Consider the following 13,100-nt stretch of genomic DNA (forward strand, 5'->3'; position numbering starts at 1 on the left):
ACGGTGCTCTAGGCGCCCAGCTGTGGCTGGAACATTCCCCCCCCCCCCATGGGCTTTATGACCCTCTAGTAGGGGGGTGGGTTTGCACATCTGTATGTGAAATGTAGTAAGTCCTGGATCCTCAGAGCATCCCAGGCACTGGGTGGCATGGGGGGACCTAATGGGATGTTTGATGTGTGCCCCCAATGCTGCCAGCCCTGTCCCATGTTTATTATGGGATGTGACTGTGAGGGAAATGAGGATGGAGTAGGGATTTCAGTGTAGGTGAAAGTTTAGATCTTAAGATTCCAGGAACTAGAATAGTTTCCAGCCTTTCCATATTCCTTAGCACCCTCCCTCCAATCTCAGTGCCACCGTCTGGACCCCAAGCAGTGACAACTACAGGGGACAGGCCTAAGCCTCTCACTTTCCCCTTTTTGCCTACCAGAACCTGTCATGGCTGCACCAGAGACCCCTTGTTTATCTGCTCACCTTGCCTCCGCCAGCCTGCCAAGCTCTGCCTCTAAAGTGGGGCAGGGTGGTGGGAACCAGGAGGCCACAGAATAGCCCACGTTCCCTTCTCCAGGACCTCAGTGCCTTCAGAATATGAGGCCACTCTGCTCCTAGAGGCACGTTCCCTCTTCCCTTCCACTTCACAGGCCTGACCACTGGTGTCTACCCTCTCTCACCAGTACATTCCAAGCCCCACCCAGGGAAAGAGTCAGATCACTTTCTTTTCTTTCTTTTCTTTTTTTTTTTTGATTAGGCCTCTCTCTGGAAGGGCGTTTGAGCCTCAGCCAGGCTCAGACCTCTTGTGGTCATCCCACCAAACTAACCAGTCTGACTCAAATTGACCAGTGTGGTAGCAGCCTTTGCCCAAATCCTTAAGCCAATCACTTCCCTGTTCCCAGCCCCTAAATCTGTGCTACCCCTGGGAAGAAATGCTTGTGAGGGGGGCCACGGGAGTGTAAGATTTCCTTTCAGGGATTCCTCTGCCTCACCTGCTTCCTGCCTCTCTCCAGAGAGCAACACTGGTTTCCCTGGAAACCTCTCAAGGCCCTTGGAGCAGAGTGGGCCTGAGTGGGGAGCTGCCTCTTAGAGCCTTCCCCTCTCCCTCTTCTCACTCCAGTTGTGTGCACACTGGGCACCGAGTAGGGCCACACTCTAGGATTTTTCTCTGAGTACTCAGCCTTGTCAAGAAGAGGAAAGGAGATGGGTGGTTAGATGTACTAATTATGGGGTTTTATTGATGTGGCAAGATGGGTCTAGGAGCTCCCCAGTCCGTGAGGTCTCTAGACATAGAAGAACCTCACACCTGAATCTTGGGTATACTTTGGCCCTTCCTGTACTGTGTCTCCTTAAATAAAACCCAGCTAAAATTTATTAGAGGGCCTGGCATAGGTATTTGGTTTCATTTAACTTTGATTTTGTTGTCTCTTTGGATCTCAGGTGCATCAAGCAGAGTTGAATATTGTTAAATATTCAATAAGCAGATGGACTCCTGCTGTGTACCGGGCACTATGGGTGCTCATTGACCAGCAGGCCAGGAAGCAGAGGCCTCTGCCCCTGGGAGGGAGATGATAGATAAGCCAGTGGTATATAAGATGAGCGATGATGAGGGCCAGATGAGAGGAGAGAGGGGTTGGTGTTTTAGACACAGGGCAGTCAGGGAGCTGACTTTTGAGCAGAGACTATGAGAATAATTTCTGGAGGGCCCGGCAGGGCAAGGGTCCCTGCAGGCAAAGGCGTCAGAGTGGGAGTGTGTGGATGAGTTTGAAGAACAGCAAGGAATCGTTTGGCAGGAGCAGAGTGAGCGGGACAGAAATGGTAAAATGAACAAGAGAGTGTGGCAGGAACCAATCAGGTAAGGCCTCGTGGCCCATGGTAGGGACTGGATTTTGTTCACATGTGGTGGGGAGCCAGAGGAGGTTCTGACTGGTGAGAGACATGAAGCGAATTATTCGGAGGCCCTGTGGAGAGGTCTGTGGGCAGCAAGCGTAGAAGCAGAAGGTCAGTTAGGAGAGTCTAGTGGTGGCTGAGGCCGAGATATGTGGCTTGGAATGTCGTGGTGGTGGTGGAGGTGGTGGGAAGGGGTGGTGTCTGGGAAATGCTGGGAGAGCCAGGCAGACAGGATTACTCGTGGCTGAATGGGCAGTGGGAGAGGGAGAGGAGTGGAGTATAGGCTTCTATAGGTTCACAGCCAACCCACCCTTGATGGGTACCAGGCCACGTTCACGGCATTTTACTTTGTTCATCCTCTTCCTCTTCATAGCCAGTCTCCATTCCCATTGTCTTCTCACCGGCAGCCATCCCAATACATTTAATATATGTTCCCATATGCATGCATAATGGGAGAATAAATAGTAGTATTTTCTACACCTATATATTTTAAGCTTATCTTAATAACATCTTGCTCTGTTTTTCACTTTTTCCGCCTCCTGCTGTAGTGTTACGGTCTGGCCAGGTTTCTGACCGCTGATAGTATTGTAGAGTCAGCATCCGCTGCATTTGACTTTTCCATTTCCCTACTAGTGGACGCCCAAATTGCCACCAACTCCTGGCTGCCACACACTGAATGGTGCCGCAGTGCATCTCCTTCCAGGCGTCTGAGACCAGGGGGTGTTCTGCTAGAAGTGGGCTTGCTGGCCCCACGGTATGCATATACTTCACTCCGTAAGTGAAAGTGAGAGCCACGTGGCTTCCAGAACAGTGGTGCCCCACATCCCTAACCAGGTTCAGTGGGTATTGATTTCCTAATTTTTTCAAAACCTGATGGATGTCTCCCACTGTGGGTTTAGTTTGTGCTTCTCTGGTTATTAGTGAGGTTGAGCATCTTCATTTATCTGTTGGTGTGTGTTTCCCCCGCTGTGAATTGCTGGTCTATATCCTTTGCCTAATTTTCTGAAAAATCTCTTATTCTTTTCTTTTCTTTCGTGTGGGTGTGTGTGTGTGTGTGGTTGCCAGAATCCATTTAATATTCTAGACCTGCCCAGCCTAGTACAGTGGCCACTACCCACATGTGGCAATAAAATTAATTAAAATGAAATGAAACATAAAATTCAGCTCCTTTGTTGCTTTACCCACATTTCACGTGCTCACTGTTCACACGGGGCTAATGGCTGCCATACTGGATACATAGATCCAGGACCTTTCCATCTTCACAGGAAGGTCGATTGGACAATGCTGACCTAGATGTTAATGTTTGTCTTCTCTCCGTTAACTGTATTTCTCATGGCCTTTGTTGAACAGTTTTGTCGTAATCAAATCCATCAGTTTCTCTCCTGAAGTTTGTGTGTTTTGGGTTTTGTGGAAGACCTCCTTTACCTCAAGGTCACAAGATATTCTTATATATTTTCCTCCAATAGCTTTCCCCTTTAGGTCTCTGAGCCGTCCAGAGCTTAACTTTGTGTGTGGTGTATGGCGTGATATTGGGATTTAACTTTATTTTTTCCCTATAAAGAATTAGTTTGCCTAACAGTAGCTATGCTTTAGTGTTTTTACCTAGATGCTAACAAATTGGAAGCCATATGACCATCCTCTTTATTCTTTAAGGTGTTGGTGTATTTTTAAGATAAAAAGTTATGTTACGAATACTCTACGAGGAAAATTTTACTCTGTCCTAGATAAGAGATGCCGCCTACTTCTACAAGCGAAGCCAACGCTACCAAGATGCTTTCAGATGCTTTGAGCAGATTCAGGAATTTGATCAAGCCCTCAAAATGTACTGTCAAGAGGAGCTTTATGAAGAGGCTGCTGTTGCAGTGGAAAGGTAGGTTTTATTCTCTCCCTCCCCCCTCCGCCTACTCTCAGAGGGGTAGCGGAGGGGCAGCCTGCCCCAGGTGGTGTTGTCCTGTTCTTCTGCAGTGTGTGGACCATGTCACCCTCCTTCCACCGGAGTGGTGTTCTTGGTGCTGGGTCAAGAGCTCCCCGAGAGGAGGACTCTGTTTTCTCCTTCTAAGCTTTGACACAGGAACCAAAGAAGGTGAAGGGTGTATTCTGAGTGCGTATATGCATAGAACATGCACAGCAGGTTTGTGCTTAGTGGTTCTGTCCTCTCACCTTTACCTGCTGAGTTGAGTTTCGCTGTTGGGTGGATGGATACAGATAAGAACACTAGGGGGCAGTCAGGACTTTGCTTCTTCGTGATCTCCTGGCAGATGCTCACCCACGCACTTACACGTGTGTGTATGATACGTATGTACATGTACCCTCAATTGCAGGACACGTCGGAAGCCTCCTTGAGCCTTTAGCTGATATTCCAGAGGTGAAGTGGAGATGGGTGGAGTTAATGGTTGACAAGGAATCTAGAAACAGCATGAGGTTGGCATCCCCCAGATCTCCCTGGTGGTATGAGACAGCTAGAATTACAGAGTCTGCTTTTCTGCCTTTCTGTTTGGCAGGGGTTTGAGTTCACGCATAGCTCCTGGGAAAGCAGGCTATGGATTGGTTCTGTTTTGCTTTACACCAAGTTATACATGTGACAAAATAAACATAATTGCCCCAGAGGTTCAACCCTTAGGTTTTAATTTTTAAGTTTACTTTTATCAAAGTATAACATATATTTTAAAATGGGCACATAATTTTCACAATAAATACACTTGCATAACCAGCACCTAGATAAAGAAATTGTTTTATCTTTGGAAATGGAAAAGTAGGTGTCCAGTGCCATGGTTGGTAATTGAGCATATTCCTTTATCCAGGTCTTTGGGCCCATCATGCATCTGATACACACAATGAGTCTATATTAGTCAGCTCAAACTGCTCTAACAAGATGCCACAGGTTGGGTGGCTTCAACAACAGAAATTCCTTTTCTCATAGTTGTGGAGGCTAGAAGTCCAAGATCAAGGTTCCAGCCAATAGGGTTACTGGTGTGAGCTCTCCTCCTGGCTTGCAGGGGGCTGGCTGCCTTCTCTCTATGTCCTCATGTGGCCTTTTCTTGGTAGCACATGTGGGAGTGGAGGGGGTGGGGCGGGGGAACTTGCTTTCTGGTGTCTTTTCTTATAAGGACACTAATCCTGTCGGATCAGGGCTCTAACCTTATGACTTTATTTAACCTTAATTACTTCCTTAGAGGCCTCATCTCCAAATACAGTTACACTAGGGGTCAGGGCTTCAACACAGGAATTTTGGGGACACAAACTATCATTCTAGAACAGGTGCCAGCTGCAGCATTTATTGTGTTCCCAATTATCAGGGTGCTATGCAATGGTGTGAGTAATGGACCAGGCCAATTCCTTGTGAGTTCGTATGACAAAACTGATGGAGAGTTTTTTTGTTTTGTTTTTTAATACTTTTAATTATTTATTTAACCTTCTCACTTTTCCAATAGAGCATTGAATAAGCATCGATTTTTTTTTTTCCCCAGAAACATTTTTTTGGGTCCCTCTGTACTTTATTTTTTTTCAGCTTTCTTAAGGTACACAACTGAGTTTTTAATGATGTGTTGAGTTGAGATCTAAGTGTAGTCGTCTGAATATTAACTAGAGTTTCTCACTAGATTTATCTGAGTGTCCTTTGAATGCCGTGTGTACTGGATGTAGAATTCAGTTGCTAACTGGTGTAACTCAAAATTCAGTTGCTAACTGGACATATTAGATTTGAAAAGAAAAGACCTAGGTAGTTCCTTAAACTTGCTAAAAATGCTCCCTACTCCATCAGCCGATGCTCGCATGAGAAGTATATTCCCTTTCTTCATCTTCATTTATACCCCATTCACAGAGGGCCTGTTGTACTAGGAAATCTGATGTTTGTAGGATAACCTGAGGCATCACAAGGTCCCTGGCCACTTCTCTGGTTGTGAGGAAATGAATTTTGTCCCAATGTGAGAGTTCAAAAGTAAGCATGTTTTGTCGGATTGTTCCAATGCCTTGAAAACTGGTAGTGTGGGATATACGGACTTTGATCAGAAGTTCATTAATCTTACACTAACTCAACCCCATACAGACCTGGCAAAAGAAAGAAATCACAGGTTGGTTAATTAGAGGAAGACTAATGCAATTGCTGGAGTGTGCAACCCCCATCTTCTTCCTCTCTCATTAATCACGTATCAAACTGAATAGGTTTGTATACCCAAAAGGATTATCATGCTTTTATGAAAGTGTAAGGGATTTATTTTTTCAAGGATACTTTTGACTGCGTAATTTTTGCACTGGCGATTGACTTTCAGACTTAAGTTTTGGTTACTTAGGTTGCAACTCCATTGTATTTCACTAATCAAACACACTAATACTTGGCTCCTTTGGAAAATAAAGAATTAATTTTATCGTTGTAAAATGAAGCATTTATAAAGATGTTGGATAAGTTGAGGTCCTATTTTGTAATTTATTTCATTTAAGTTTCTCTGTGCTATGTTTTGGAGGACATTTTCTATTGGTTGGGTGACAATGAGTTCTCATTTGTGTCATCTGTCATTGTAGGTATGAAGAAATGCTAAGGGCCAAGACCCTTCCTAAACCCAAGCTCTCCTATTCTGCCAGTCAGTTTTACTTAGAAGCTGCAGCAAAGTACCTGAGTGCCAATAAGATCAAGGAGATGATGGCTGTCCTCTCGAAGCTAGACATAGATGACCAGCTGGTGTTCCTGAAGTCTCGGAAACGGCTCACAGAAGCCGCAGACCTGCTGAACAGGGAAGGTCGGAGAGAAGATGCTGCTTTGCTTATGAAGCAACATGGCTGCCTCCTGGAAGCTGCCAGGCTCACTGCCGACAAGGACTTTCAGGCCTCATGTCTGCTGGGGGTTGCCCGCCTCAATGTAGCCAGGAATTTGGATGTAAAACGTACCGAGGACATTCTGAAAGAAGCCCTTGATCTCTGCTATCAAACCAATCAGTTGTCCGGCATTGCTGAGGCCCAGTTCTTGCTGGGGGTAATCCTGGGAGACTTCCAGAAACTCAAGGATGCCTTCTTTAAGTTTGGCAACCTCAACCACTCGGCTGGAGTGGTGGAAGCACTCTACGAAGCCACCAACCAGCGTGAAGCTGAGCCTCAGAAGGTTCTAGCCCTGGCTCCGGGGGGCTTGGAAGTCCTGCTCAATCTGGTCAGGGCCCTCAAAAGAGTGACCAACAATGCTGAGAAGGATATGGTCAAGTCTTGCTTTGAGTTTTTTGGGATTTCTCAGGTAGATGCCAAATATTGCCAGATAGCTCAGAACGATCCTGGACCCATATTAAGAAAAATTTTTGACCTGGATTTGAACTTGAGAGAGAAGAAGACAAAAGACCATTTCTTGATAATGACTGACCAAGTGAAATTAGCCCTAAACAAACACCTTTTGAGCAGGCTGTGTCAGATCACACGGAAACTGCTTGGGAAGAACTACCCGGGCATCTGCATGAGGTTTATTGTTGGCTTAAAATGTGAGGATAAAAACTGTGAAGATTTCCATAGGCCTTTGCGGCGTTGTGAGGCCAGGTGTTTGGTTCAGTCAAAAATGCACCTGGTTGCAATCAATGGATTGCTTTTGGAAGCCAAAGAAGTGTTCCCTAAAATCTTAGCTGAAGAACTGGGAGAAATTGATTATATTTTGTCTACAGATACGTATCACCTTTGCAAATCCTTCCTGAATGTCCTCTTCCCTAAGCATTTCCATCAAAGAGTGTTGTCAGAAAACCCCGTGGCATGTAAAGAAATCCTCAAACCAAATTACAAATCCTTCCGATCTTACAAGTTTGCTCTGAAAGAATACATCCATTTTCTGTTTCAAAATGAAAGGGCCCTAGGCCGCCGGGAATCTACAGACCTGTGGCTGAGCGCCATGCAGGCTTTCCTTCCCTCCTCCAACTACCCGGAGGAGTTTGAAAAGCTGCTGCGCCAGGAGGAAGACGATTACCACAGAGAACTCAAAGCTCTAGAGTCTGAAAAAGAGGAACGGGGCAGAGGGAGAGGCAGCAGGATGAAAGGAATCGAAGGGAAATTCGGCATGCTGGTACCCAACAAGGATGACGCGAGTACCGAGAAGACCCACCTGTGCTTCATCCGGCTGCTGGAGAATTGCATCGACCAGTTCTACGTGTACAGGAACCCAGAGAACTACAAGAGGCTCTTCTTCCGTTTCATGAATGTCCTTGTCAAGCGGTGCAAAGCACCACTCATCCCCAGCATTGCAAACACAGTGGCCCTGCTGGAGTTCCAGTTCATCCACTGTGGGGTGGTCCTGGCCCGCCTCCGGAAGAACACCATCCTGTGCCTCCCCAAGAGCTACCTTGCGCTCTTGTACTACTGGGAGTTTCTGTGCAGCAAGAAGGACAAGGAGCTCGGGGACGTGTTCTCCATCATTCAGGAGTACAAACCTAAGGATGTGACAAGAGCCGTTCAGGATTTCCGGTTCCACCTCTCCTACCTTGCCAAGGTGCTATGCGGCTACGAGAATATGGACTTCAACGTCCTGCTCGATGCCTTCGCTGACATAGACTACGTGGTCTCTGGGGAGGCAGAGCGGACCCTGGTGCTGTGCTTGGTGATGCTGGTGAATGCAGAGGCCATTCTGCAGCCGTTCTGCAAATCTCTTCTGCATGGCCACTTCCAGGAGATCGAGAGGAGGCTGCAGCTGATGAGCATGGATTGCCCGGGCCAGGTTCCCGAGAGGCTCCTGAAAGTGGTGAAACAGGTGTTGATGGCAGCCAGTGTGAAGTCTGTGGCAGAAGCGCTGCAAGACCTGCTCTTTGAGCGAGATGAAGAGTACCTGGTGGACTGCTGCTGGCGGTGGGACAGTGTGCACACCAAAGGGGTCCTGGTCCGCGGCCTCTATCACGAGGAGGTCAAACTAAACCGCCTGCTCTGTGTGGACCCTGTGGACTACTCTGCCGAACCGGAGTGTGAGTTTGACCAGAACGAGACGGATGAGCTGGCGTTAGAAGACCGAGATCACCTCCTCGCCACCATCCTTTCCCAGAGGCAGCGGAAGGCTTCCATCCAGCGGAAGTTGAGAAGAGTGTGCCTGGTGGTGTCCCTGTGCATCAGCTGGAGGAGAAGGGTGAATGCCCCGACAGAGTGCTTCAGGGAGGAGGCCAGGGAGCCCGGGACTGGGAACTTCAAAAAGGCCGACATCGACAGGACCCAGTGTGACCTGTGTGGAGTGAAGTTCACCCGAGGTCCTGAGAACTATTTCAGCCCCAGTAAAGACTTCGAGGGAGATCCTTCAGAGACTGTGGCCCTTTCCGGGGCCGAGCTGGACGACAAGGAAGGTCGGGAGAGGAATAGCGAGACTTACGAGCAGCACATCCGCCAAGAAGGCCACCAGAGGCAGCAGATGGCCTACCAGAAATATGCTGAATTTTTCCGTGACAAGGTGGATCCGGCCATTGACGAGGGCAAGCTGGTGGTGCAGGATATTGAGCAGAGCGTGTGGATCCGCAGTCACCTGGGCTCCAAAGAGCAGAGCCACATGCTGCAGAGGAAGGTCCAAGAGAACATCAAGAAGGTTTCGGATACAGTGGAGGACCTGTACAGGCGGAAGGCCTGGGCTGGTGGTAAGGGGCCCCAGGAGAGGGGGGCCCACAGGGTGTTAGACCAGGCCTTTAAGAACACACATCAGAGTCAGCCCTTTGTCTGACCTGGGCCTGATGGAACTTGGTGTTTGCAGAAACGCAAGCGAGGACCGTGTGTTCTCAAATTTGAGCAAAACCCATGGTTGGCACCACCCTTTCCCCCGTTAAACTGACGGATTATCTTGGGCCAGGATGGTTTCCCCTGGCACCACAGATAAGTAAAGGGCTTGCTAACTAAGTCTATGGAGAGGATATAGAGAGAATGTTTCAAGTTTTGAGGACTTCGCTTTTGGCTGCAGAAGGCAGCAGTGGGTCTTTTTACCCTGTCGTTCTCCTCAGGGAAGCACAGAGAAAACTCTTGGGAGGTGGGGGCTTTGGCTCTAGTACTGGGGGTCCATGCCCCTACAGTGGCCCCTTCACTCAGATCCCTTATTCCTTGGTTCCCATAGCGGAGGAAATGATGACGCGGCTTGTCAACATTCTGATCCCGTCAGTCAAGGATGCACGGGAGTGGCTGAAGAAAACAGAAGTCCACTTAAAGGAGGAAGGTGAGGAGTCCTTTATCCCTGGCAAGGCTCTGGGTCTTGGGGTTCTTGGCTGTGCCGACTTTCAGGTCAATCTGAAGTGGGGCTGCCTCTGATGTCAGCAGTGACCGCTCTCCGTCTGGGAGCATCTGCCCCCTAATCAAATTATTAGCAACATAGAATCTGAGTGTTTCCACCTGACTTGTGAGGGCCTTATTCTGGGCTTAAGTTAGTTGCTTTTTCAAAAACCTCTTTTGCCACTCAAGAGCTATTATCAGTGACGTTCAGTCACTACTCCCGCTAAAAAACAGTGACTCCCAAGGTTACACAAAGTATTGCAAAGCCATCTCTTGATAAATGTTTGCCTGTGTCAACCGTTTGTGTAAGTTAATGAATATTTATTGAGTATTTAGTGTGGATTAATACCGTTCTGGGCTTGGGCATATAAAAGAACACTTTGGTGAACAAAACAAACAAAATCATTGGGGCAACTTGCATGCATCTTCCTGCAGAGCCGTAAAGGCCTGTGTAGAATGAGTTTCTCTCCTGACAGAACTATGTTGCCAAGTTCTTTGTGATCTGGAAAGTCTTCCCTCTTGCCCATTCCAACTGCTGACCCCTTGGCCCCACCTCTTTTCTTCTAGCTCTTGAGTATTTCACCTGCCTTATATTGTTCTTCTGTGAGTCCTTTTAATCCAGATGCTACCAGGAAATCCAGACCCCAGAGCTTGGAAAACTTGAGGGGACCTGGCACAAATATCTGTCCCAATAAAAAAAGTCTTTAGAATATAGTCTCTGCCTGATCTGTGATTTTTAAGATTCTTTCAAAAGGAAGATGACGTATATCAACTAAAGTGTGTGGTTGAGTTTAGGTTTTGTTTCACTTCTTTCGTTTAAAGGGCCTTTAAAATAAGGCCAGAGGAACCAGCCTGTGAGAGAACTTCCTTCTAGAGAAGAGCGTTTACTTTGGCTTCAGCTCATCCTGGGAGGCAACGTCAGTACTGGAAGAAAAATCCTCTCTTGCTGGCACCCTGGCAGAAGGCCCCTTTACTTTAAAACAATTACAGCAACATTAGGTTTTACTAGTTTGTTATATTTTGCAGTGCATGGGGTGGGGGTGTGTATGTGTGTGGGGGGGGAATCACCATTCTATACTTACACTTTGTTTCTATTCTTTTCTGTGTTTTTTTTCTTTTTCTTTTTTTTTTTTTTGCTGTTGTTGTTGCTTTTTAAACAGGCATCATTCAGGAAAATGATTACGAAAATGAAGTTGAAGACTTTGGTGAGCTCCGTCCTAGAAGACGTGCCCGGAAATGTGGGAAGCAGAGGAAATAATGAAGGTCCCCACAACTGCCTCAACCTTCAGAACATTCCATCCTGACTTAGAATTCTGAGTGCTGCGGCTGAGGAGAAAAAGAATGTAAAGCAGCTTTAAAAAGTAGGGGAGTCTAGCAACCTCTTTGCTTTTTGTTCCCGTTGCTTCTCTTTCTGTGGTGGCTTAGGGCCTGGCTGCTCCCTCAGAGCAGGGACCTCTAATGCTTTCCCAGTAAAAGTCCAGCAGTGTTAGTTCCCCTAAAACATGACAGATGAGAGGAGTCATCATTGAAGGGATAGCTCCTCACCCCAAAGGCCCCAAGTTCTCTGGCTCATCCCCATCACGACTGGAGTTAGTAGGAGGCACACCTCTCACCTCAGTTGCCACTGTCCTGGGCCAGGAAATGCCTCCACAGATCCCCTCATCTCCTTTTCCACTGCTGCAACATCGAGTAGTGCAAGAGCTATGTGTGCGCAGTCTGTGTGGGCCCTACTGTCGGCCACCCCTGCCCCCAAGTCCCATCCTGGTCATCTCTGAGCCTACTTGTAGCATAGTTCGTTCTGTTATATATGTTCGCCTTTTCTCTCTGTGGTAACTTTTCTGCCTTCCGTCCCCTCTCCTCCCCGATTCTCTGCTACCTGTGCACATTATGGTTAGACTACCTCAGAATGTAGTCAAGAGTTCCCCCAGCATCCTTTGGGTGGCCAACCTGAGGACCTTCCCCCTAGAAGGAAAGGCTGGGGAGGTGTTGGCCAGCGGCTTCCCGGCTTGCCTCTCCAAGGTGGTCCTAACTCTACCTTGGCTATGGTACCGACATTTCAAACAGTGTTTTGTATGTAGCCTGGTATATCTAGTTCTTTCGGTTCTCCCAGGCAAGTTTGTCATCCTAGCTCAGGTTGACATTCTGATGAGGTTTGTCCCACTGAGCTCACCACGGTGGGATAGTGACTTGCAGAGATGCAGGTAAGGGACAAGCGGACAGAAAGGGAAGCCAGTCTTATAGTGCCGATCCCTAGGGAATATAGCTGTGAATCACTGCCCTGTGGCTGGTAGGCCCTGTAAGAGGAGGGGTGGGGCGTGGGTCTGTCTGTGGGAGGCCAGTGCTTTCTCCTCCCACCCCCCTGGGCCAGCAGCCATCACTACAGTCCCATTTGGAAAGCCTTCATGCCTCTCTGATTACTGCCCACCCTTTCCCCAGCCCCTCAGTTCAGCCTGGTGGGAAAGGTCAGGTTCGCCTTGGCCCTTCATTGTTTCTGTTGTCACCACAGAACCAACTTTCTCCCCATGTTGCTGCTGCTTTTGCTGCTCATTGTTTTCTCTTCCTTGCTTTCCTAATGTCTCTCTTTCCTTGAAATGTTTATGTTTCTAATTTTTATTAGGTTATGTTTCTAATTTTTATTCCAGGTGTTTTTTATAAACTTCACTTGCCAGAAAAAAAATGAAAAAAAATCAAATCTTGCTGTATTATCACATTTTTATAAAGTTAAATCATTTCTCTTACATGATGCTGTCCATTTGTTTATGTGTAATCTCCACGCAGAGAGTAAAGGGGTACATCTTGTGGCTGGTTCTTTCTGGTCAGCTGGTTGAGGCTGACCAGGGCAGAAGCTCGCTGTGCCTTCTGAAGTGAAGACATCCGGGGACAGGGAAATAAAGCATAGCCCAGGGCTCACGGCTGGTCGCAGTCTCCTGAGGGCCTGCCTGTGCAAATTCTTTCCCATCTGGCGGCTCCTAAGCATGCAGGGGGTGGACTGTCCAGAGTTTTGCCAGTGTTGTCTATTGGTACTGCTCCCTGAC

General features: G+C 47.6%; 1 protein-coding gene across 8 annotated transcripts in view; it reads left to right on the forward strand.

Moving 5' to 3' along the window:
- Positions 1-12,803, forward strand: part of TRANK1 (tetratricopeptide repeat and ankyrin repeat containing 1) — a 102,776-nt gene extending 89,973 nt beyond the window's left edge. For 7 of the 8 annotated variants that reach the window (XM_074312632.1, XM_074312633.1, XM_074312634.1 and 4 more), the window contains 4 exons: positions 3,603-3,748; positions 6,397-9,446; positions 9,914-10,012; positions 11,226-12,803. In XM_074312632.1, coding sequence (XP_074168733.1) covers positions 3,603-3,748; positions 6,397-9,446; positions 9,914-10,012; positions 11,226-11,323 — 3,393 coding nt within the window. In that variant the 3' untranslated portion in view covers positions 11,324-12,803. Of the gene's footprint in view, positions 1-3,602; positions 3,749-6,396; positions 9,447-9,913; positions 10,013-10,887; positions 11,096-11,225 lie in introns of those variants that run through there. The other variant, XM_074312635.1, reaches the window with a different exon arrangement.
- The last annotated feature ends 297 nt before the right edge of the window (positions 12,804-13,100 follow it).

This window comes from Rhinolophus sinicus, linkage group LG10 (assembly GCF_036562045.2).
Source record: "Rhinolophus sinicus isolate RSC01 linkage group LG10, ASM3656204v1, whole genome shotgun sequence".
Lineage (NCBI taxonomy): Eukaryota > Metazoa > Chordata > Mammalia > Chiroptera > Rhinolophidae > Rhinolophus > Rhinolophus sinicus.